At 49.8% G+C, this 24,002-nt stretch overlaps 1 protein-coding gene across 1 annotated transcript in view; it reads right to left on the reverse strand.

Annotated features, from left to right (window-relative positions):
• Window positions 1-16,711: 16,711 nt before the first annotated feature.
• The window catches only part of MACO1 (macoilin 1), a 60,226-nt gene continuing 52,935 nt past the window's right edge, over window positions 16,712-24,002 (reverse strand). The window contains exons 10-11 of the mRNA XM_035019453.1: window positions 22,648-22,822; window positions 16,712-17,963 (exon numbers count right to left, since the gene is read on the reverse strand). Of these exons, the coding sequence (XP_034875344.1) occupies window positions 17,761-17,963; window positions 22,648-22,822 (378 nt within the window). The 3' untranslated portion in view covers window positions 16,712-17,760. The remainder of the gene's footprint in view (window positions 17,964-22,647; window positions 22,823-24,002) is intronic.

Genomic DNA, 24,002 nt, shown 5'->3' on the forward strand with positions numbered 1-24,002 from the left:
GCAGAGCCCAGCCTTCCCTGACGGACCTGGCGCTTCCGTGGACTGGGACCCACGCCATCCTTGTGCACAGAAGCAACGTCCAGGCTCACACATACACACGCACAGCTTGGGTATATTTCTGAAACAATGAGTTATGCACCAGACTGGATAAAAACCAAGGTCAGGCAGTGTGGCTTGAATTTCCAAAGGCTTGGCAAGTACGTTTTGGGAGCTGATTTTCATGAAAATTCTGTCTGCACAGTGGCTGAAACTTTACCCAGATGAGGCTCTCAGTTGTGGATAAGGCTCTCCCTTGAGCTTGTTTCCAGATGCCCCTTGTGCTCTCGAGAACAACCACTCACCACTCACCTTGGCAGATAATCAGAGCCAAAAAAAGCACCGACGGAGAATTTACCTGGTACAGCATCGACACTATTCATACATGTTAACCTCCTAGCCACCCTCTGGAATAGGTACTATTATCACCCCCATTTTCCAGATGAGGAAACTGAGACTCAGAGAAGTAAAGAGACTTGCCCAAGGTCCCAAAACAAATAGGTGGGAGGGAAAGGTAGTTTGAACCTAGGTCTGCCTGCTTCTAGAGCTCACATTCAACTCATTGTCTTTGACCACTAAGGTCCCCTTGATGACCTATGAGCAGCTCAGCATCTACCAGTGTCTTGTGCTGGAATTTACCATCAGGTCTTCTAGGGGAAACAACACCATAGTATATAGACAGAGCCCAGGGTTAAAGGTCAGGAGCCCTGGGTTCAAGTTTCAGATCCAGCTTTAGTTTACTCCGTGGCTTAGGGCAAATCCCTCCCTCTCCTTGGGCCTCAGTGTTCACATCCATGAAACGGGACATTTTGACTAGATCAGCAGTTCCCATGTTAGCTGTACATCCAAACTACCTAAGCTGGTTAAAAATACTGATTGATGGGCCCTTCCCCAGAGCTGCATTATCAGGTCTGGGAACCCCGAATCCATAGGTGATTCACACCCGAAGCAAGCACTGGGAACCCTGCTTCTAGGGACCTTCCATTACTCAGCCTCTGTGAATTTATGGAGGCAGAAGAGACCAACCCAGTAACCATGCTGGGCAGTCTGAGTCAAAGATCAAAGAAAACACTTTCTGGAAAGTATGTTGTGGAAGATACTAAAGGAAGTTGGTTGGACTGTGGACGTTGGGGTGGGAGGGAAGTAGAAGCAGAAGCTGGCTTTAGTCCATTTTCATGGTTTCATTTTCTCCTCGGACAAAAATCACATTTCCAGTGAAATGATCCTTCCTGCCCCCCTTGCAGTTAGGGGGGGCGGTCCTGGCCAACAAAGGAGGTAGAAGTGATGGTGTCAGTTCCAGGCCTGGCCCTAAAACTCACAGGACCCTGCATGCTTCCTCCCCATTCTGTGGTGAACTTGGACATGAAGTGTCAGCGGCGGCGGAAGGAAGCTGGGCTCCAGGGGGAGGGGAAGCGCCCCCAGCCCGCTACGATGTGCAGTGGGCGGCAGGATGAGGCAGGATGAACTCAGGCTGTGCTGAAGGACGGAGGTGACGGGGTTGTTTGTTATAGCAGCTGGTGGTACTCGGTCTGCTACCGCCTGGAGGAAGTGGGACCAGAGCAGGCTCTTCGAAGGCGAGTAAGGTTTGGACACACGGACCTTCCAGAGGGAAGGAACAGTGGTAGCAAGGGGGTGGGAGCTGGACCGGGGCACGCTAGAGAGAGATCCGGGATTGGAACTGAGGGCCACGCTGGTGTGCTGGGGCCAGCTCCCACCCGCTCGGGAGAGCCGACCATTAGCATCCTTTCCCAGCTCTGTGCTCAGTGACAGCCATCACTTTGGTAGCATGAAATTGGCCATGGTGGGAGTATTTACACCATGGCAACCAGCAAACGCTATAAGCCAGGGCTTTTTTCTCCTATTGTTACACAGCTATCAGCATGCTACTGGTTGCAACCCACATGCAAATGGGTCCTGCCCATCTGAGAGGCAGTGGAAGGACCAGAGTCCCTGCAGCCAGGTCTAAGCCTTGCCCTGCTGAATTGAGTGGCCTGGGGCAAGTGAATGTCACCTTCGAGTCTCAGATTCCTCATCTGCGGAATGGGGCTACTGATCATACGCCCTTCACAAGGCTGCTTGCGGACAATGAATGAGATCACCTATGTGGAGTCCTGCCGGCATCTCCTCAGGATCACCATTCCCGTGCACAGGACAGCCTCGGAGAAGAAACTGTGACTCTCTGGGAGCTTTCTCTGGCCCGAGGGCATGCTCGCCAACACAGGGCCGGTTCACTGACACGGGGCAGGCTGGGAGTACTGGGACCTTGATGTCTTTGGGAGCAGTCCTCAGCCAAGGGTGGATGGGAGCTGGTGGGCAAAGAGCCCAGCCTTCTCACCTCTTCATTAGGACACACCTGAGGCCCATTCTACCCTGTCTCCTGGAAGTCTCCAGAGGGGCTGAGCCTCATCTGTCCCCCCTGCAGCCTGTTCACTAGCGTATCCTGACTTGGATTCTTCCTTCCCTGCCTCAATTTCCCTCTTCCCTACCAGTGCTTCTTGGGATCGCCACCCAAAGAAACTTCTCCCATCCTTATCTCAGGGTCTGCTTCTGGGGGAGCCCAATCCAGAGAGCAGCCAAGATGATCAATAACTGGAATCAACTCTCTATGTGCATGGAGGTTTACACAGTGAGATCACATCTGCTGCTGGCTCCGTCCCTACAGAAACCCAAGAGGCAAACAAGGGGGATTATCCACTCCATTTTGCAGATGGAGACACTGAGGCTCAAAGAAGAGAAGTGATTTGCTCAAGGACAGACCACCATCAAGGAGAAGGGCTAAAACGAGGGTGTCCGTGTTCAAGTTGTTAGCTTTGAGCTCCTGGAGGGCCCTGAGCTGGCTGGGAGGGCAGCCTCTACCCCTCTGACTCCTCTCCCCTGGCGGATGAGGCTGCCTCTGGCCCCTACATGGGCCTGGGACTGTGAAGGGCAAATGGGCAGGCGGTAAGAATGGCCAGTTATTAAATCCATCGATCACTCTGCAGGCCTGACCTCATTCTGTCCTGGGAAAGCCAGTTCTGCCCGGGGGCGGCTGTGAGGGGAGGGTGGGGGGTGGGATGCTGACCCAGCAGGAAAGGGTAGTGGGGGCCTGCGAGGCCAGAGTAGCCAGGGTAGGAGGAGGTCACAGACAGCTCCTGGCTGTCTGTGTCCGGACAGTGTGAGGACAGCCAGGGGCCCAGGGACAGGCAAAACCATTGTAATGCAGATGGCCACAGGCAACCCCCTCAGGCAATGGCCTGAAGAGGGGCCCTTCTTGGGGGTCCCTGCCTCTAATTAATTCCCCATCACTGCCTGAGCCCCGCACACCCAGGATCCCAGACCCCAGAAGATAGGAGTCGAGGGCAATACGGTGGCCATGACATGACATAAATTGGGATGCGCCCACGGGGGCCACTACTTCGCATCTAGTGAGCACCTGCTTTGTGCAACACATTGCACTAGGCCCTCAACACATGACCCGTTTCATCCTCAGGCCATGTGGGGAAGGGTGAGGGGCTTGAGTTCTGGAGGCCGAGGGACCTGGGTCAGAATGCAGGCCCCACCCCGTGGGCGTCCGTGCACCTCCTCCCCTGGCTAACCGTAGCTTCCACGTGGGTGAAATGTGGTTAATAATAACACCCATCTCGTGGGAGCAACGTGGTGAGGATTGGAGGGTGGATCCCGTGTAACTTGCTCACCTCAGAGCCGGGCACGTGGATACTTAGTAAGCGGCAGCAACAGCGAGGACATTGGTCCCTCCGCTGTGCAGGGTGCTGTCCTGAGCACTTCCCATGCTTGTCTTAACTTACACTTTGCAGTCACACCGAGGGGCAGGGACTATTGTCAAGCCTCCTCTCATAGGTAAGGCAGCCAGAGCTCAGGGGGTGAAGTCACTGGCCCAAGGTCACACAGCTGCTGGGTGGCAGAGGTGGGATTTGAATCCAAGTCTCTCTGCCTTGAAGGTCTGACTAGCAATCCCCCCCGAGTCACCCCCCCTTTGTACCCCCACCCCTAACAAGTGAGGTTAATGACCCACTGGCTCCTCTTTGGTCCTTTAAGAGAAGCTTTCCTGGAGACCCACGGAGGTCAAGGCACCAGCCCGGGGCTGCAGACAAGATGGGACCGGAGCTGGGACTGCCACCCAGGGCCTCTGGCTCTCTGGCCAGGCCTCATTTAGAACCCTGGATGTCATCTGCAGCTCTGCTCTGGCCTCGCAAGGCAGGGTGTCTTATCTGCTAGCCCTGCCCCCACCTCGCTGGCTCCTGAAGAAAGGAGGGAGCCCCCACCAGAGCTCCTGGGCTTTTCTTCCCCAGGCCACTGAAATGTGGGATTGACGCCCCATTCTTTTCCACTGGAAGGTAATTTGCCTGGAACATGTTGAGCACTTAAAATATTTGGTGACATTGCCACCGTCTAGGTTACCATGGTGACCTCACTTTGCATTTGCTTCCCAGGGGGCGTGGGTAATAATTAATACAGCACTTAGCACTGCTGCCCACAGCGAGTGTGGGGAGCATCACAGAGTTGCCCTGGGACTTACTTCCCCAGGGGAACAGCCTCCTCCCCCTCTAAGCAGGGTCCTGGGGCTCCTCCCCAAGGAGGCATGGAGGGGAGAGGACCCCCCCACAACCCTGCCCACCTCTTCAGCGGCCCTGGCAGCCACGTTGTGGGAGCTGGAGTGGATTGGAGAGCTCTCTTTTACCAATGGGGGATTCGAAGCTCACGGGAGTAAGCGACTCGTTCAAGGCCACAGGACAGGATCCAGGCAGCATCAGCATCAGGCCGGAAGGCGGGTTTCCTAAGCTGTAGGACAGGGCTCTCGGGCTGCCAAGACTGGGGAAGCTCAGCTCTGAACCTCTTCCCTTCCCAAGTGCACTTGAGCCATTTGAGAGGGTGAAATACTGCCCTCTCTGGACGCCAAGGAGGGGCCAATGGCCCTGTGCTCAGTCACTGCCCCTTTAGACCCAAGCGGATTATGAGATGGTGCAGGGCGTCAGGAACCAGGCTTGGGAAGAGGCTGGAGGAGGAGGTGGCTGGACTACGATGGGGAGGAGAGCGGGGGAGGGAGCTCCAGGCAGCGAGGGCTTGGCCATTTTGGGGGGGAGTGCAATGCGGGGGCATTCTGCCTCTCTGCTCCTCTCCACCTGTTCCTCCCCTTCATTTCTTGGTCTCCGCTCACTCCAGCTCTGTATGAGGAGAAGGAGAAAGACATAGAGTAGAAAGAATAAGAAGTCTCTTGAATCCAGACTCCATCCCTTTTCTCCGATGGGGAAAGTGAGGCTCATAGAGGCCTTAGAGAGGTCCACAGACCCACAACCAGCAAGTGGTCACAGGGATGTGGACCCACATCAGTCTGTAGCATCTGTACTCCTAACTGGTACCATTGGGCTAGGTTCTCTCCCTATTCCCACTTTCCCCTTGGGGGCAGGGCTAAGGGCTTGGGTAGGTGTTAGCACCGATCTGCAGCTGAAGGGCATATGGCGGGCCTGAGGCTGCCTAGGGCTGCCCGAGAGCAAGATACAGGGAGGAGGGGCAGGCGGACTTCCTTGCTGGGAAACTGGAGCAGGCACGGCTCGGGCCAAAAACTGGGAGCTTGGGAGCTTCAACTATGGAGGTTGGGTTGTAGCAAAAGGGAAGGGAGAAGGGGAGAGTGGGGAATGGCTTTGATATCTCTAGCCAGGTCCAAAAATTGAGCTTGCGGTGTTTTGTTCATGGCAAACGAAACAAACCTGGGATTTCAGTATGCTGCCATCAGGTGGCGGTGTAACTTGGCTGCTCATAACATTAACTGCCATTAAAATTAAAATTTCACTCATTTTTCAAAAAAGATAAAAGTCTACAGAATTAGATTTATAATGATGTCACATACTTTTTAAAAATGAAGATGATATTTGAGGAGGAAAACACCTGAATACAAGTTGGTTCTTTCTTCCTTGACCTTTAACTTTCATCTACCTACCTACTCTAAACCTTCTGTCTGACTTGGGTCAACAACTAGAGCCCACCCCTAATGTTTTCATGCCAACTCAACATACTGGAAAGATCAGAGGGCATGGAGTCAGCTAACATCCCTGACCTCAATTAGCCCAACTCCAGAGGTAGCTGCTTACCACCTTACATCTGTACAGCGACTTTCCGTACACCGTGGCTCTCCTCCCACTGGGTTTTAACCCTCGACTGCCTGCCATATCAGAAGGTGGATTCCTCCAGGCAGAGACCATGGCCCATTCATCTCTGTACTTGCCCCAGATCATAACCATAATACCTGGCACATGGATGCTGACCAGCAGTTTGTTGAATAAACGAATTCCCATTTCACAGATGAGGAAACTGAGGCTCCAGAGGGAAATGATGATGATCATAATTATAACTGATATTTGTTATGTACCTACTATGTGCCAGACATGTATTAATTCATTTAGTTCCCACAATAATTCTGGAAGGTAGATCCTTGTATCACACTTATACGTTAGGGAACTGGGGCTTAGAGACATTTGGGAGGGGGAGCTGAGAGCAGGCATCATCTGTCTATCCATCCATTTATTTAGGAAGATTTTGCTGCAGCTAGATGCTGGATGTCTATGGGATCCCTGGTCCATGCTAGGCCCTGTGGTCAGTAAGCAACAGGGAAGCACCGGCCCATGTCCCCTCTTTACCCTGGCCAGCCCTTGCATGAGGCTTTTCACCCAACGCCTGGGGTACAACCTGTGACAGCCTACCAAAAATGGCTCCTGTGGCCTTGAACTTCATATCCTCACACCCAGTGGCAGTTTGGGTGGGAGGGAGAGGAAGCGCTCTTTCTCAGAAGATGGGTAATGTTTCCTTGCATGTCTTTGGCCCTCCTTGGGTTGAGATTCCATCCCTGAACCAGTCAGGATGCCATTGGTGGGTTGACTCCACCCCCGGAAGTGGGCAGGTGTTAATTCCAGGCCTGGGTGCAGTTAAGAAGGTGAGAGAGGTGAACCGCCTAAACAAAAGGCAGGGTCCGGCTGGAAGAAGGCAGGTAGATGCCGGGAGGTGGCCACACCTGCCCACTCACTCCTGTTGCCTGAAGCTGAGAACTGGAGGACAGATCCCCACGTCTCTCAAGGGAGCTGCTGGACCCTCCAAGTCAGGGAAAGTGGCCTCCCCGCCCCGTTCCTCCTCTTGTTGGCTGTGGGTGCTCCAGCTCAGACAGGGCCTCAGTGGGCTCACCTGCGCAGTGCTGTGGTGAAGGTCCAGTGGAGGCGAGGCCCAGGAAGGCACCTTGCCCACTAGAGCCTTCCCTGCAGGTGCATGTTCTGAGAGAGCTGAATCACACTCCCTCTGTGAATCTGTGCACAAAGCCCCTCGTTCTGACTGCAGGACGAGTCCCAGGTGGGACCCAGAGTGGGGCTCAGGGAGGCTGGGAAATTGGGGGACGAACACTTCTCCACTTCCTGCCTGTGTGACCCTGCCTCCCTGAGCCTCAGTTTCATCACCCCTGAGGACTAGATACCCACCAACATCCTCAGATTGTTGTGGGAGTAAAGGAGCAGATATGGACATGGGGCCTGGCTCGAGGGAGTCTCTCAGAGAGATTTTCTCTACTTGTTGGGAGGACGTGCAGAATCAGGATGGGAAGAGCATTAGGAGGCTCTCAGTCAGATTCTAGTGCTCATCCTTTGGATGACCAGCAAACATTTATTGAGCACCTACTATGTGCCAAGCATGATACAGAGTACGAGGGATACAGCAGTAAACAAAACAGACAAAAATCCCTTCCTTCATGGAACTGGCATTTCTGTCAGGAGAGACAGACATACCACAAAATCAGTTTAAAAAATTGAAATATGATAGATAGCAATAAATATTAAGAAGAATAAAGCAGAGAAGACAGATAGAGACTATTGGTAGCTGGTTAGGGAAGGGCTCTTAGAAGGTCATATTTGAGTAAAGATCAGAAGGAGGTAAGAAAATGAGTCTAGAACATTCCAGAAAGAAAAAATAGAACTGTCACAGGCAAGAGTAGTCTAAAGACATGTAATGACTAAATGTAATGTGATATCCTGGATGGGATCCTGGAACAGAAAAAGGACACTGGGTAAAAACTGAGGAAATCTGAACTAAGTATGGATTTAGTTAATAATAATGTATTAATATTGGCTTGTTATTTGTAACACATGTACCATATTAATGTAAGATATTAATGATAGGGAAACTACATGTGGGGTATACAAGAACTTCTGTACTATGAGTTTTTCTGTACTTCTAAAACTATCCCAAAATAAAACGTTGATCAAAAAGGCGGGCAGCAAGCGCAAAGGCCCTGAGGCAGGAGTGTGCCGCCTGGTGGGATTAGCAAGGAGTCATTGCTTAAGGGAGAGTGGGAGGTGAGGAGGTCAGAGAGTTAGATGGGGCATGATTTGTGTGCAGGCTGGTGGGACATTCTAAGGACTCTATCCTTTGCTCTGAGGTGGCTATAGAACCACTGGAGGGCTCTGACATCTTTGGACTTGTGTTCTAACAGCATCCTTCCAGCTGCTTTGTTGAAAATGGACCATGCGGGGCAGAAGCTGAAGCAGAAAGACCAGTGAAGAGGTTCCTGCGGAAGTCCAGGTCGGAGAGGATGGTGAGTGGAGGAGGTGAGAATGGGTTAAGTCCTGGAAATATTTTGCAGGAGGTAGAGCTGACTGGATGTCAGATGTGGGATGTGAGAGAAAGAGAGGAGTCGAGGAGGATTCCGGGACAGCCTGAGCCACTGGAAGGATGGAGGAAGACAGGTTTGGGTCAAGTTAGGAGCTCAGTTTAAACATACTGAGTCAGAGGAGCCATGAGACATCCCAGAGAGGTCAAGAGGCATCTGGAAATACAAGTCTGGAGCTGAGGAGGGAGGTCTGAGCTGCAGATTATGAATGTGGGAGTCGTCAGCAAATAAACAGAAGGGAAAACTCTGGAAGCCAGGGAGGGGAGATCCCCTGGGGCGAGGCAGGGTGACTGGTGGCACCGCGCACGCACACACGGTCACTTAACACGCTTGGCTGTTCTCATCCTTACAGCCACCTCCCCAGCCGCCTTCTTGGACGTTCCTCCTGCATCAGTGGTGAGGACTAGGGACGTGACGGGGGAGGTCAAGGGCTAACTAGCGCGCGGCGCCTGGCAGGGGTGGGCCCTCCGAGCTCCCCCAGCAACCCGGTGGCCGGGGCCTTTTTCATCACCCCACGTGACGGACAAGGAGAGTGAGGCACAGAGAGTTTAGGGCATGTGGCCCCCCTCTTTCCAGCAGAAAGCATCCTGACCATGGGGGTCACATCGAAGCCCTCGGTTCTCATAAGGAATTCAGTTTATTCGAAGTCAGGGCTGATCAGTGGGCGGAGCAGCCTCGCCCACGGGGCCTCCCCAGAGGGCCACCAGCACCCGCTGTGCCAGCCTGCGCGGCGCCCGAAATGCCCCCGGGAGCCAGATCCTGTGGTGCTTGGGACATCTGTGGCTTCCAGCGGCAGCGGCTGGAAGGACACACTCTCCGGAGAGGGAGCGGATGAGGCTGCCAGTTGCCACCTGGGGGCCTGGATAGCCAGAGGCCTGGCAAGCTGCAGCATGCGTTCCCGAAGCTAGTTCTGATCGGGCAGAAAGGCAGCACACGGGCCCCGGAAAGGCTGAATCCTCTTGCTTTTCGGCTGCCCTGGAACTTCTCCGAGCGGCGGCTTCTGAACTAACCCAACATCGGTAGTAAGGCATTAATACATGTAGTTACTTGTGAGTGTTGGCAAAACCCTTCAAACACGGAGCTCACGGGAGAGGAAGACATCCAAGGGGCCGGGGTGGTGGAAGGCTAGGACTCGCTGCCTTGGGCTTTGGCTACCAGAACGATCGGTGTGGCGGCCGTCTGTGGGCTTCCTGCCCTCCAGCTCAGCAGCACGCTGGGTTTCTCTTCCGTAACAACCGGTTCATGTGTGCAGCCTGCGGTGGGCACGAAGCTCTGTCTCCCACGTGAAGCTGAGGGCCCAGTGCCTCCTGCCCCAGGCTCTTGCTCTCCATCCCGGGGCTCAGCCAAGGGGAGGGCATAGGACCCAAGCTTGGACTCTTTCTCTGGATTGGTCAGCTTTGCTGTGGTAACAGCCCCCAAATCTCAGGGTTTTGTTTGTTTGTTTGTTTGTTTGTTTTTAAGATTTATTTCTTTGAAAGAGAGAGCAGGAGCAAGAGGAGGGGCAAAGGGAGAGGGAGAGAGAATCTCAAGCAGACACTCCACTAAGGCTGTAGCCTGATACAGGGCTCGATCCCAGGACCCCAAGATCATGATCTGAGCTGAAATCAAGAGTCAGCCACTTAACTGACCGAGCCACCCAAGCACCCCTGTTTTTGTTTTGTTTTGGTTTTGGCTTGTGGGCATGAGGGTTGGCTTTGACCCTGCTCAACTCTCAGCCAGGCATGGCCCCTGTCTGGGAAATACTATTCTCCTGGCAGAGTGAATGAGAAGCTAACCTGAACCACTCAGGTGCATTTAAAGCTTCTGCTCAGATCGGGCACATGTGATGTCCACTCACATTCCATAAGCCAATTCTGACACCCGGGAGGGTGGGTGTATAACCCTCTCAGTGGGTGGAGTGGATCTTTGGGAGCAATGGTACAAGTCTACCACAGTCTCCTGACTCTTGCTCAAGAGAGGCTGGGTCATGGACTCATTCACCCCAGGGGCAGGGCCCTGGCCCGCTGAGCAGCTTCTGCCTCCGAGAGCCCAAGCTGGCGGACTGCTGTCTCTCCCAGCTGGCTTCTCAGTCTCCAGACAACCCTGTATGTGCTCGCCCCCCTTTCCACTCAATTCCGTTTTGGATTTATACTGGCCACAATCTGTTTGTATGACATGCAATATAAAATACCTCAGATAAGAAGAGAACACATGGGCACCTGGGTGGCTCAGTTGGTTAAGCGACTGCCTTCGGCTCAGGTCATGATCCTGGAGTCCCAGGATCGAGTCCCGCATCGGGCTCCCTGCTCGGCAGGGAGTCTGCTTCTCCCTCTGACCCTCCCCCCTCTCCTGCTCTCTCTCTCTCATTCTCTCTCTCAAATAAATAAATAAAATCTTAAAAAAAAAAAAAAAGAAGAGAACACATAATAACAACAAATTTGAAATGATGCAAGCAGAATTTCTTTTTGGAAACCCGAGGGCCAACTATTTAAATTGGTAAAGATCAGTGGGATAAATGTGGGTGGCAAGGGGAATCAGGACAAGGGACTGGAGGGAAGCCCAGGGGTCACAAGGATGAAGAGAGCTGACAAGTGTCTCCACAGGGGAGGTGGGAAGACAGACCCCCTTCCCTCACATCTCTGTTTGGCCAGTTCAACACCTTAAGTCCTGGCCCACAGATGCTCTCTGAGGCCCCAGGTCCCAGCCAGGACTGAGGCTTCCTCTTACTATACTCCAGTTCCCAGTCTCTCAACCTTGGCTGCATATTAGAAATCTCTGGGGAGTTCAACAACAACCACCACCACCACGACAACGAAGTTGTTGCTCCCCAGCCCTGTTAAATCAGGCTCCTTGGGGGCCAGCCCTGGAGATGGGCATTTTTAAGAGCTCTAGGTGGTTGTCATGAATAACCAGGATTGACACCCGAGGCCTATTTCTCCCAAGCTCCACAGTGCATGGGGAGGGAGGCCGGCCCTAGGATTTCAGATCTTCTGATATTTCAGCAGAAAACAAAAAAATCTGGATAGTATGAAACCTCCCAATATTTTTAAATGTTAGCTCAAACTTACTCAGTTCTATGCAGGCCAGACAAAATATGTCTTCAGGCCACTAAATAGAAACCCCTGGGCCATAAAGTCTCTATGTTTTAACATCTGTGGCCTGCTCCCATCTGCTCGGCCCCGGGGAGGCCCTGGAGCCTGAGAATAGCAGCACTGAATGGGACCCGGGGCTGTGCTTGGGTTGGGTGTCAGGCCACTACAGAGGTGACAGAGCCCTCACATGTTATCCCTTGGTCCCAGTCGGGCCCCCCTGAGCACATGGCCTCCTGGGTTCCACCCTACCCCCCCACACTCAGGTAGACACCTGGGCAGAACCAACTAGGAGGAGAGGGGAGCAAGTTCCAGTTGGGGGTTCTCTTTACCCTAAGCTGCTCACCCTAAGATCCCCTTTGGGTTGTTGTTGGCTTTTTTTTTTGAGTTGTTTTTTGGCTTTTAATTACATTTAAAATGTGTTTTTAAAGCAAGTATTGTTTTTTATTATAAAAGTAATATTAAATTTATTGTAGAAAATTTGGAATATAAAGTATAAAGAAGAAAATGAAAATCCCCTATAATCTTAACTGCCCCTTGGGTTCTGAATATGGAATGATTGCAGGATGTTCTGAAAGCAAGTTCGTACGTCAGTGTGCTGAGGAAGGTCCCCTCTCAAGGGCACAGAGCTCCAGTTCTCGAAAACTGGGCTATTCAACACCTTCAAAAGACTTGTCCATCAGACTTTTGATACTTGTCAGACACAGATTTTGAAAACCTACCTCCTTTTTTGGATCAACATTTCTTCCTCCTAATACATTACAACGAAGATTACAATTAGAAAGACATCTTTAGCGGAGAACTTCTGCCGTGCAGCGGTGCGGCCGCCAGAGGCGAGAAAGGACCCCTGGCTAAGGCCGCAGGTGCCCTCTGGTGGCAGCTGGAGGGGATGGCTTCAGGCCGGGCTGGGCCCAGGGCAGTGGTTCCCAGAGTGGGGTCCCAGGACCCAGCCTCACTTGGGAACTTGTAAGAAACACATTTTCCCGGGCGCCATCCTAGACTTCCTGAATCAGAACCACTGGGGGCGGGACCCGGCAATCTGGGTTTTAACAAGCCATTCCGGTCGTTCTGATGAACCCTGAAGTTTGAGAACCATTGTTCTAGGTAAGCTCGGGTCCGGTCCCAGGTAGCGTGTCACAACAGCCAGGCCTCCCAGGACAAGAGGGAGGCGAGACGCATCTCATAAAGGTCACTGGCATGCTGTCTGGCCTCCCGCTCGCCCCTCAGGCTCCTGGCGCTGCAGAGCTAGGGAAGAGGGGTAGGCCGGGTAAACAAACCCGTCAGGCTTCTTGGGTGGGACTTCAAAGGCCACAGCACATTGTGTGAAGCTATGCCTGGGATTCTTCGGACAAAAATCAGAGGTATACTGGCAGGGTGATTCCAGAACCCTGTGAAGCCCATCCTGCGGGGGATGTAAGATTTGAACCTCGGGCAAAGGCAGACGAGTGAAAAGCAAGCACTGAGACAGGAATAAAGCAGGAACAGAGTAAGCCCAAGGAAAGAGGGAGGCAAGAAGAGAAGTGTGGCCTCTGTAGTCAGACGGAAGGAGATCTTCGAGACATTCATTTAACCTTCCTGGAGGAAATGCTTTATAATTCGATCACTGTCAAAATGAAAAATCCCCACACTGACTCAAGATGCAGTGGGGCCAGCACTTGGGGAAAAAGGGTCTAAGACTCCAACTGGGTGATGGATGGATGGATGGATGGATGGGCCCAGCAGGTTCCCTGCGGTGAGGTTTCCCTGACAGAGAAGTGAGTGTTCTCCGTGCATCCAGCTGTTTAGGAAATCTTTGCACCTGGCTAAATCAAGCAGGCGTTTGTAGAGAAAATCTGACAAGGAAACAAGGTTTCGGCAGAAACCAGAGACAGGCAGATGGAAGATGTCATGGTAAATATGCCACTTCAGATTTTCCCGTCTCCTTCTAGAAACAGTTCTGTGTACAGTGTCATTCTAACAGCACTGTTCCAGAGGCGCTCTGTTAAGACACAGGAGTTCAGATTACACGTCTAACCTAGTAACCTTATTCACTCAGTAAATGTTTCCTGAGCACCTATTATGTAGCAGTCACTGCCCTGGGTTCGAGGGTTCCAGCAGTAAACAGACACCCCTGCCCTCACAGAGCTTGCACTCCAATGGGGGAGGGGGGTAATAAACAAAATAAGCAAAATGTATAAAGCTTAGGGCTCTTCGTCTCCAGTTTGCCCCTCCACCCTCTACCAAGCTCTTAACTCTGAATTTTCAAAGTCTGAGCGTTGGCTCTTTCTGATCTAGAAGAGAGAGAGTGACAGTGTTTAATCTTCAGGTTAGGAAAGTCAGCTCAGGATGGGGCTTCTAAGCAATGAACACTGCAAAGCAAGGGAATCCTCTGGGGATCCTGTTAAAATGCAGATTCCGATGGGGGGCATGCTGGGGAGAGCTTTCAGGGGAGTCAGGCTGTGGGGCAGGGAGCTAGCCCCAGGAACGGGAATTCAGCCAGGTCCCTGCCCCTCCAAGACTCCTTGCTACAGTTCTGGACTTGCATCTGGGAGGTCCTGGATAGTCTGCAGAACACTCTTTTGTGTCAGCTCACCTAGTTCTCATGGCAACTCCTTCCAGGAGGCAGGGCAGCAAGGAACAAGGCTCCTTGAAGGTGAGGAAACCACACCCCCCAGAGAGGTTAAGGGGGGTCATGGAGCTGGTGGCTGAAAAGCTGGGAGCAGACTCCCATCTGTGTCTAGAGGGCTTGCCTAAGCCACCAGGCTTCGGGGTGGGCCGGAGCCCTTAGAGCAGGGTGCCCCTGGGCAAGCGCCGCAGGCCCGTGAGGAAGCCCGCTCAGAGGGGTAGGCACTGAGAGAAACAAGGGGTAGGCACTGAGAGAAACAAGGGGTAGGCACTGAGAGAAACAAGGCCGGCACTTACCTGGCTGCCTCTAGCCGTCACAGCCCGGCCCGCCTGACAACACTTTACTAGATGGGCTTCACTGAATTGGCTTCTGGGTAGGCTTCCGGTGTCCCTCTTCGGCTCCATCTAGTGTGATGTGAATTTCGCAAGAAGCCATCTGATAGCTGCCTTGAGAAGGTTCGGCCCTCCCGGGTGGCTGGCATCACCCCCCTGAACAGAGCCAGGTGAGCCCGCGAGCTGCGATGGGAGGAGAGAGGACTAGTCCCTTCCTTCAGGCCCAGAGCCCGGAGGCATTGTTCATTCTCACTTTATAGGAAAGATTATCACAGAGAATGGACACATGACAGCTACTTCCTTGTCAAGTTGGGGGATGTCAATAAAGAGAGGTTATTCAGCCAGTGAAAACACACTCAGCCCGCTCCTTCTGTCAATATTTAACCATACAGAATGGCAAACATGGCTTTATGGCAGGTCATAAATTCTAGTGTACTAAGAAGTGGAACCCCTTCGTCATGGACCTATAACAACAAAGACAACAGGAGATTTTCTGGGGGAAAAGAACGTGCCAGTGAGAATGCTGTGGGCAGACACGTTCCTCCGGGGAAGGTGAAGGCAAAAGCCAAGCCAAGGTGCTTCCCCCCGGGTGGGGGGTGGGGGGGGAGGGGGCTCTGCTCATGGTATTAAGTGTGGCGTGTCTGCGAGAGCCAAAGTGGCTGAGCCGAAGTGGCTGAGACTCGGGCTATCCAGCAACAGGGACAGAGGGTGAGGTGCCAAGAGCAGAATTTTCCAAAACCGGAGCCAAGATCAATTCTAACAATGGCCAAGAGAGGAAAGCAAGGACCAAGAGAGGCAGCTGCTTCTCAGAAGATGTAAAACAGACAAAGCCTCCAGAAACACAGGAGGACTTGTAAGTGGCTATCTTGGAGGTCAGTTCAGGATCTAGAGCAGATAGGAAACCCAACAGGCTACTGGTCACCAAGTGGCCCCAAAAGATTCTGGAAAATGGGAAGGAAATCTGCTCTCAAAAGATTTTCTTGCCAACTACCTTCCAACCCCACCCCTAACTTGCTTTTTCAGGAAAGGAGGGTTGTACCAGAAAACAAGTCAGCCGTGGTTCTAACCATATGTGAGGGAGAAAGAAAGTGTGTGTGGGGGGGAAGATGGAGGGAGGGAGGGGAAGAGAGGGAAGCATGAGGGAGACAGAATGAGAATGCATATGTCTTAAGTTGGACTAGAACTAAAAACAACTTGAGACCCTGCATGGATTCATCCCAAATCCTGTTTCTGCCCCCCACATGGGGCACTGCCCCCTAACAGGGTGCCGAGATAAGGAGAGAGCAAGAGCGACCATCGAGGGCCCGTTCAGAACAATCTACCTTGTTGTCCCTCCTGCAAAGTTTAAAAAGGCAGAAAACTAGTTTTATCTGTAAGAAAATGTTTATTCTTTTGAACCCCACAGGAAAAAAAAAAAAAAGAATGCAGCCAAGACCACGTGTTTAACGAAATTGTGTCCCCAAAGGCAGCAAAATGGGGGAAACCTCAACACAAAGTCAGGGACAATTTTCCATGTTTTTGCACAAAGATGAAAAAAACCTATGACAATTCTGAGTAACACTTCCATGGCAACAATTACACAGGATGATTCAAAAATGCAAAATGGCAGCAACATGCACACCTGGCTAAAGCTAGAAGTTTTTTTAACCCCAAAATAAGATCTGTGATTAAAAGGATGATTCTTTTTAATACTTCTATTTTGCTGACTTGCTTGTCCTACTTAATCTGCTTTAAATATGACGCACATGCCAATTAACAGGAAATTTGAGAAGAACTGTGTCCTTCCAGAACCCATGGCAAGGAAGCCAAAACAATCTATTTGGTTTCTTAATTTTCCTAGTTTCCCAATACAATTTTGCTTTGCCCCTCCCTCTCCCAGCCCCCCCCGCCCCCACCCTGATTCTTAAACACTTCCAAAAGTTGCCAAACACTTTTCTCCAAGTGTCTGATGTACACTTGATACTGAAATCTTTGTGCAGAGTTTTGAGTTTAAAACTCTTAAAAAAAAAACCCTCCTTGGCACGAGAGCTGAGGAATAGTCGTTTCTTTTAAATCATCAAACACAAGATGATGAAGAGAGGAGAGCACAGTTAAATGAAATGCAATTAAACAAACAAACAAACCCCGAACTTAGAACGGCAGCCTGTTAATTAGCTGTCACCGTAGTCTCTGCCCAGCTCCCCGCCCCGAGGTGCTTGCCTCAGGACGAGTCCAGAACGCCTTGGTGCCTCCTCTGGAAGGGCACAGGGGCTGGAGCAGCGACGGTCACGAAGAGCCCCGCTACCCACCAGTTTCCAGCAGGATCCGCAGTGAGCTCGACACAGACAGAAGACAGATGATGGTAAAGGGGGAAAACAGTTGAAAATCAGCAAGTTTCCTCTTGAAATGTCTTTTCCCAAGGCACTGCTAGAAATTTTCTAGGACTGCACACCCGAGGGGAACAGGAATGTTTCCGACACAACCCCCGGTGACACTCTCACAGCTAGTCTCATCACCTTGCTCCCCTCGGCTTAAATGACACTCCCGGAATTTGTTTGGTCCTTGGAGGGGTAATCAACTTTTGTTTTCTGTAATATCAAGAATCATCTTCTGTGATGCAGCTATAAAATCAAAGCCGTGTGAGGTTATTAACCCTCCTCTAGAAAGGAAACCTTTTCATTAGCATCCCATGTGAATCCAATGTGCAGGTTTTGCTTGCTTATTTAAGAACAAAACCAAAAGAAAGGATCGAGAAGCAAAAACCCTGCTTTTTTTTTTTTTCTTCAAGAGGAAACTGTAAGAATACATAAAAGGCAAAATTGGCTACTTGAAATCCAAGAGTGGTTTTAATGTATTGGCCGAGAAAAATAAACTGCAAAGTTCTGTGAGGTCTTCTAAAAATTTACAAGAAAAACTGATGGGCAGTTCTAATCAGACTTGGATGTTATCTTCCCCCCCTTTTTAAAAACGACAACATATACAGTCCCACAAAATACAATATAAACTTTTTTTTTTTTTTTTTTTATCTTGACTGCCAGAGACGTTCCTTTGTGGTGCCTTCTGGTAACCAAATGGTTGGGCAAAACCCGCAGCTGGTCTTCATTTCTTCAGGGGCTGGTAAACAGAGGCATTGGGATCAAGTCCAGAGGGGCTGGTCTCCACAAATTTGGAAGAATAGTGGGGGGAAACGGGGCTCAGGGGGCTGGTGGCGGCACTGTACGTTATGCTGGGCATGACAGCCATGACTTCAGCTATCTTCTGTTTAAGGTCCTTGATTTCCTGGTCTTTCTGAAGAATTTGTCCTGGAAGATCAAAGAGCCACCGTTAGTGGGAAGGGAGGGCTCCTCTAACACGATGCCCTTGTCGTGGGCCAGCCCCAAGTGCCTTCCGCTCCAGCTCTGGCGGGCTGTAAGGGTAGGAACTTTTCCTGTTAAGGGCCAAATAGTAAATATTTTACGCATTGTGAGCCACAGACTGTCTTTGTTGTTTTCTTTTTTTTTTAACTTGGAGAAATACAAAACCCATTCTTAGCCCACGGGTGGTGCAAGAACAGGCAGCAGGCCACATTTGGCCTGTGGGCCATGGTTTTGCAGGTTTTTGAAAAGGGACTCTGTTTATGTAGGTGTGACAAGCAAACAGGTCACTTCCAGGAGCCACGTTCTGAGCACGGCAGCGGCCTACGGCAGCCTCAGAGGGTAGGGATTTTGCACTAAGGCTGCACCTCTTGAGCTGGACTACTTTCCTGGGAGGCTGGATATCTGAGTGTCAGACCCCAGGCACAGAGAACAACTGAGGCCGCAGAGTCGGTCCCAGCACCCTCCGCCTCCAGGTGCTCTGACAGAAGGTACACGAGGCTCTGCAGCCGCTGCACTGGGGGCCCCCTCGTACTCAGCGTGCTCGCCCCTGCCTCTGGGCATCGTGCCCCTGGCTGGACGCCTGCACAACACTGCGGCACACCCTCCCTCGCCATGCTCAGTTTCTAGATCCGACCAACTCTTGCCTGCCTTGGGCCGCTTCCCTTTCCATGCTTCTCCTGCTCTCTCTGTGTTCACTCTTGAGGTTTCCACTTCCTCACATGGCTTTCCCTGACCCTCCCTTCTAAATCAGACCCCACCCTGCCCCCCAATTCCTAGATTCTCAACACACCCTACACTTGCCTTTCTGTCACTTTCTTCTAATAAGGATAATAACTACAGTAGCTAACACGCATGAAGCCAGGTCCTGTTCTAAGTGTTTACGTAGACTTGTTTATTCAGCACAATGACCCTGTGACATGGGAATTATCATCATCATCATCCATTTTATGGATGAGGAAACTGAGGCAGAGAGAGGTTGCATGACAGAGCCAGGACCCGGCTCCATGCGGTCTGGCTCCAGAGTCCTCACTCCTATGTACTGCCTTCTTCCATCTCTTGTAACTACTCATCTGGTGATGACTCCTGTCCATCATTTCTCCAGTGGTCTATGAGCTCCATGAGGGCAGAAACTGTGTCTACATCTTTATTCACTGCTAGATCCCTAGTGCCCAGCCCAGTAGAAAGCTGAGGCTCTGCAAGTTATGTATCTTGCCCAAAGTCATTCAGTTACTAAGGGGTAGAGCAAGATTTAAACCCAGCACCAGTGTTCCAAAGCCCATGTCATTTCCATCACGCTTTGAAGTTCCCTGGTCTACTCGGGGAAGAACACTTAGAGGAGTAGCCCCTCAGAAATTTAAATGCTTAAAAAAAAAAGAGAGAGGTTGCATTTGAGTTGCACTCATTTTGATTCCTACAGAAGACGGTAATGTATCTGAAATGTTAAGAGAGCACGGTGGCACGTTTTTAGAAAGAATGTAAGAGAGATGAAAGTCATTTTGGAACTGGGATGAAGCAAATGATATCGAGAGTAGGAAGCAGAAAAGCAACAAGGGGTTTGATTTGAATTACAAAGTTGGATCCTTATTAGGATATTCTGAGCTTGACAGTGGAGGGAAGTAGTGGGGAAGGCAGCAGAGCCATGGAAAGGAACTGCCCCCTGACTGCCTTCATGTCCCCTCGGCTTCAAGTAAGCGTCAAATAGCCTCCTTCCCTTTGAACAAAATAAGCCTCAGATGAATAAAATACCTAACAGCATCTGAGAGGTGAGCCACCGTATCTTTTTTTTTTCCAGGCAGATTTAAGTTTGATTTTTTTAATCAGCAACATGCAAACATCCCCAGGGCTCTGGAAAGGGCAGTTCTCTTTGCCTTTTTTGTCGCTTTATAGGAATTCCTGGGCTGACAAGGAAGCTGTGCTGGTGAGAGCCAAACTCCCCTCGGCTACCCTGCGACCAGGTGCTCCTCACTCGGGGGCTAGCTCCTCCAAGTGGACAAATCCAAGTCAATGAAACGAGTCAGAGAGGGGTGGCTACTTCTCAGCAAGCTGAGCCAGGAGGGCAAAAAAGCCAGTGTATGGTCAGAAGTTCAGCTTGAAAGCAGCAGAATTCCCAGGAACCTTCTTTTTAAATGCTTTCCCCTGAGTCCACAGTAATCCGCCTGACCCTCAGCCTACTCTTCTTCTTGCTCTACCCCTGTGCCAACCCAAGCCACTCCTATGGTTCTGTTCGCTTCTCACAACTTCTATATTTCTCCCCTCTCCCGGGGTTTGGGCCTCTCTCTGGGTATTAGACCCAAAGTTCCCACTGACTGATGACAATCTTCCACCTGGCCGTCAGGAAGCCACTTCAAATCAGAACAGCTCCAACCAAACTCATTCTCTCTTTTTATCCTTCGAATCTTTCCTGCTCTTTTTTCCTTTGCTCCTGGGAACTTTATCCTCCCACACCCCTCGGGTGCCTCCACTTTCCTTCACTCCCTGCCTGGACCATCTCCCCCCTCCCCCAAGCCTCACCTCTTAGACAAAAGACAGTGACCGCTTCCTCACAGGCTCCTCTTCGTCCACCCAATCTCACCTTCAAATCCATCTTTCACATTGCTATTCCAAAATGATGGCCAGAACACGTCACCCCCTTCCTCCTGAAAATCTAGGGAATACATTCTCTAGTATGGCTTCATTTATGGTTCTCCTAATCTCCCATGTCCTCCAGCTGGAAGCCACTGGACTGCTCACCTGGACATTCTCAGCATTTCTTGCCTTGCCTTACACGATTCCCTCAGGTAACAACGTTCTTCCCTGCCACTCTCTGTTCTCAGAATTCATCCTTCAAAGCCCACTCCATGTCCCCTCCCTCATGAAGCCACCCTTGATCTCTGCTCTGGCCTTTCAAGCCCTCCTACCTCTACCTAAAGGCAGTAGGCCTTTCTGCTTGGCTTGCCCAAGTGCAGTAATTCTCACGGGGTCTGCAGGGTCCAAACCAGCTTCGTGATAATACTAACACATCATTTGCCTTCTTCACACTCATTCCCTCCTGGGGTAAGTGGAGTCTTCCAAAAACAACATGCAAGTAAAATTACAACAGACTGAATGTAGAAACAGAGATGAGAACTGAAGTATCTTCTACCGAGTCAGAAATTAAAGAGATTTGCTCAATGTAAAACAATGCCGTTTTTCTCAAATATTTTTGGCTTTGGAAATATAGTTATTTTTCATAAAAATATGTTGAGTTATATGTTTATTATGTTATTTTAAAGATGAATTAATAAATGGTTAAAATTTTTAATTTCTAATAGGTAAGTATTGATAGATATAACCCACTTGGAAAAAAATCTCCTTGGGGAACTCGATAACTTTAACAGTGTAAAGGGGTCCCTAAGACCAAAAAGTTTGAGCCCCACTGCCCTAGTCGATCCCCCCACTAGACTGCGTCTTGTTCATCTTTGTCTCCCCTTTAGCTTCTAGTACAATGCTTCAAATGCTCTTTAAGTACCTGTTGAAATATTCTTCTCCTTCTACTAAGTCCAAGTGTTTAAAAATTTTTTCAGTAATCTATTGCTGGCTAATCAAATTCTTGGGACAAAATCTAAATTGCTTTTCATCAGACTGTGTCATGCCTCTGTTCAGAAACCTTCCAAAGCTTTTCGAGTCCCTCAGAGTAAAGTCCTCCCATGGGATACCAAGTCTGGCGGAACGTGGTTCCCACCAGTCTTGACTTGCTGACTCCAACAACTCTGCCCATCCCTCAGGCTGCAGCTCCACTGGCTGCCAGGGGCTCCTTCCCCCTGAAGTGCTTTCCCCCCCGCCAGACTGACATGGCTCACGCACTCTCTTACTTTCAGCCTCTGCTCAAATGCTCCCTGTTCAAAGGATCTTCCACCACCACCATGTGGAACCCTCGGCCCCACGGGGACAGGCTCACACATCCTGCCTGACAGTTTCACTTCCATCCCCGCACCCATCAGCATCTGCTCCGCTCTGTGCTTGCTTGTGGCTGCCTGTCCCCTCGGGGGACCTCACAGTGCCTGGCACACAGTAGGCCTCAGGAAAGACCTGCTGAGTGAACAGCCGGCTCTCTAGAGGCTGCTCGTTTGTAACCACGCAGAGCCACCTGTGGCTCGGAACACAGCTTCCCTGGCCTGGCCCAAGCGGTTTCTTCTGTTTCCAGGCCTCTCTGCCCCTTACCCCCCTACACTGCTTCTTCACTGGGCTGACCCCTGCTCATCATTCAAAACCCAGTTCAGACATCAGTTCCCCTGGGAAACAGCTCTCTCGAACTCCCACACGGGCTTGGTCTCTGCTTCTCCCTCTGTTCCCACAACCTTGTACATACCGCAGCACCAGCACCTTTTGGTGGCTCTGCAGCTCTCTATTTCTTCAACAACACCGTGAGCTCCTTGAGCACAGAAATTCATACTCTTCTCTGGATGCCCTGCACTTGACATATTCTCACCTCAAAATATGTCTGCAGAATGAATTAATGTGATGATTCCTAAATATCAACGCTGGGCACTTCTCAAACCACTTAAAAAGAAAACTGAATGCCTTTGGTTCTGAGCTCTAAGGGACCTCTGCTCTCTGCGTCCCTGCGCATTCTTAGCCATACCACTTCATCTGGAGCCCGCTGCTCTCCTACCTTGGGCGATCTCGAGCTGTCGCTTTGCATCCCCCAGTGCAGAGAACAGGTCCAGCTTGATTCTCGTCTCTGCACTCAGACTGTTCTCCAGGTGCTGTGTTTTATCTTGCATGGCCGAGAGGGCTGACATTAACACCTCAGTGTCCTTCTCGTTTTCCTTATACTTCCGAAGCTCCTATCAACATCATCAAAGCAGCAAGATGTTACAAGATAGTTTGGGCATCGATGTCTACAAATTAGCCTGAAATCACAAATAAAATCCCGCTATTACTGACCTGGCCCCTAGAATACAGAATCCTGGTGTTTCATGGGTTAAGACCTCACCACTTAGATCCCTCTAAGTGCAAGATGTATTTATATGATGATATGACATACAAAAATATTTTAGTAGATAAATTTGACTGTGTTGGGCTGTTTCTAGTAAAAATGGACTGGTCTCCAAATGAAACACTTTCTCACAAGCCTAATTCAGAAGAACCACAAAGAACTTGTTCCTTGCTACCAGCTGCAAATGTTGCTATAATCAAATTTGCCAAAACTCTACTCTCAACCTGCACTAAAAATTATAATAAAAGTGTTCATTATTTTGACAGGACATACTGCAGAATAAGCCCACTTAAAACATCTGGTAATGTAGCCCATATATATAATATATATTATATATTAATATATATCATATATTTATTTTATATTATATATAATATGTAACACATGATATATATTTATTTAATATACAAAATATGCAATATATTCAATATATATTTTAATACATATTATATATGTGTGTGTGTATATGTATATGTATATATATACACATACAGGTATTTTAATTTTTTAAGAGAGAAATCCAAACATATTACAGAGAATTTAGAAATATATTAAAGTTCAAGGAAGAAAATGAAAATCACTCCATATCCTGACACTGCGAAAAACTATATATTTCCCTTTAATATTTTATAAGCATATGTGTATCTTTTAGCATAAATGAAATCATACTATAGACAGTTTTGTATACAGTTTTTAAAAAACTTATATAATCTCAACTGTTCTTTGGAAATGTAATTTTTAATGGCTGTATAATATTCCTATTTACATGTATCATAATTTATGAAACAAATCTCCCTTTCTTAGTTAAGGTTGTTTTTTTTTTTTTTCATTTATATACCATTATGATGAACATCTTCGTGTATCAATCATTGACGAGATTTTTAAATATTTATCTTAAGCAGGAGTTGTAAAATGGGAAATACTTAAAAAGTACATGACCCTTTCCAGAAAGTTATATTTCCACCAGCAATTATGAGGCCTGTTTCATTCATCCTCACCCAGGCTGATATTATTATTTAAAAACTCTT

This window comes from Mirounga leonina, unplaced genomic scaffold (assembly GCF_011800145.1).
Source record: "Mirounga leonina isolate KUSES-001 unplaced genomic scaffold, KU_Mleo_1.0 Mir_173, whole genome shotgun sequence".
NCBI classification, from domain to species: Eukaryota; Metazoa; Chordata; class Mammalia; order Carnivora; family Phocidae; genus Mirounga; species Mirounga leonina.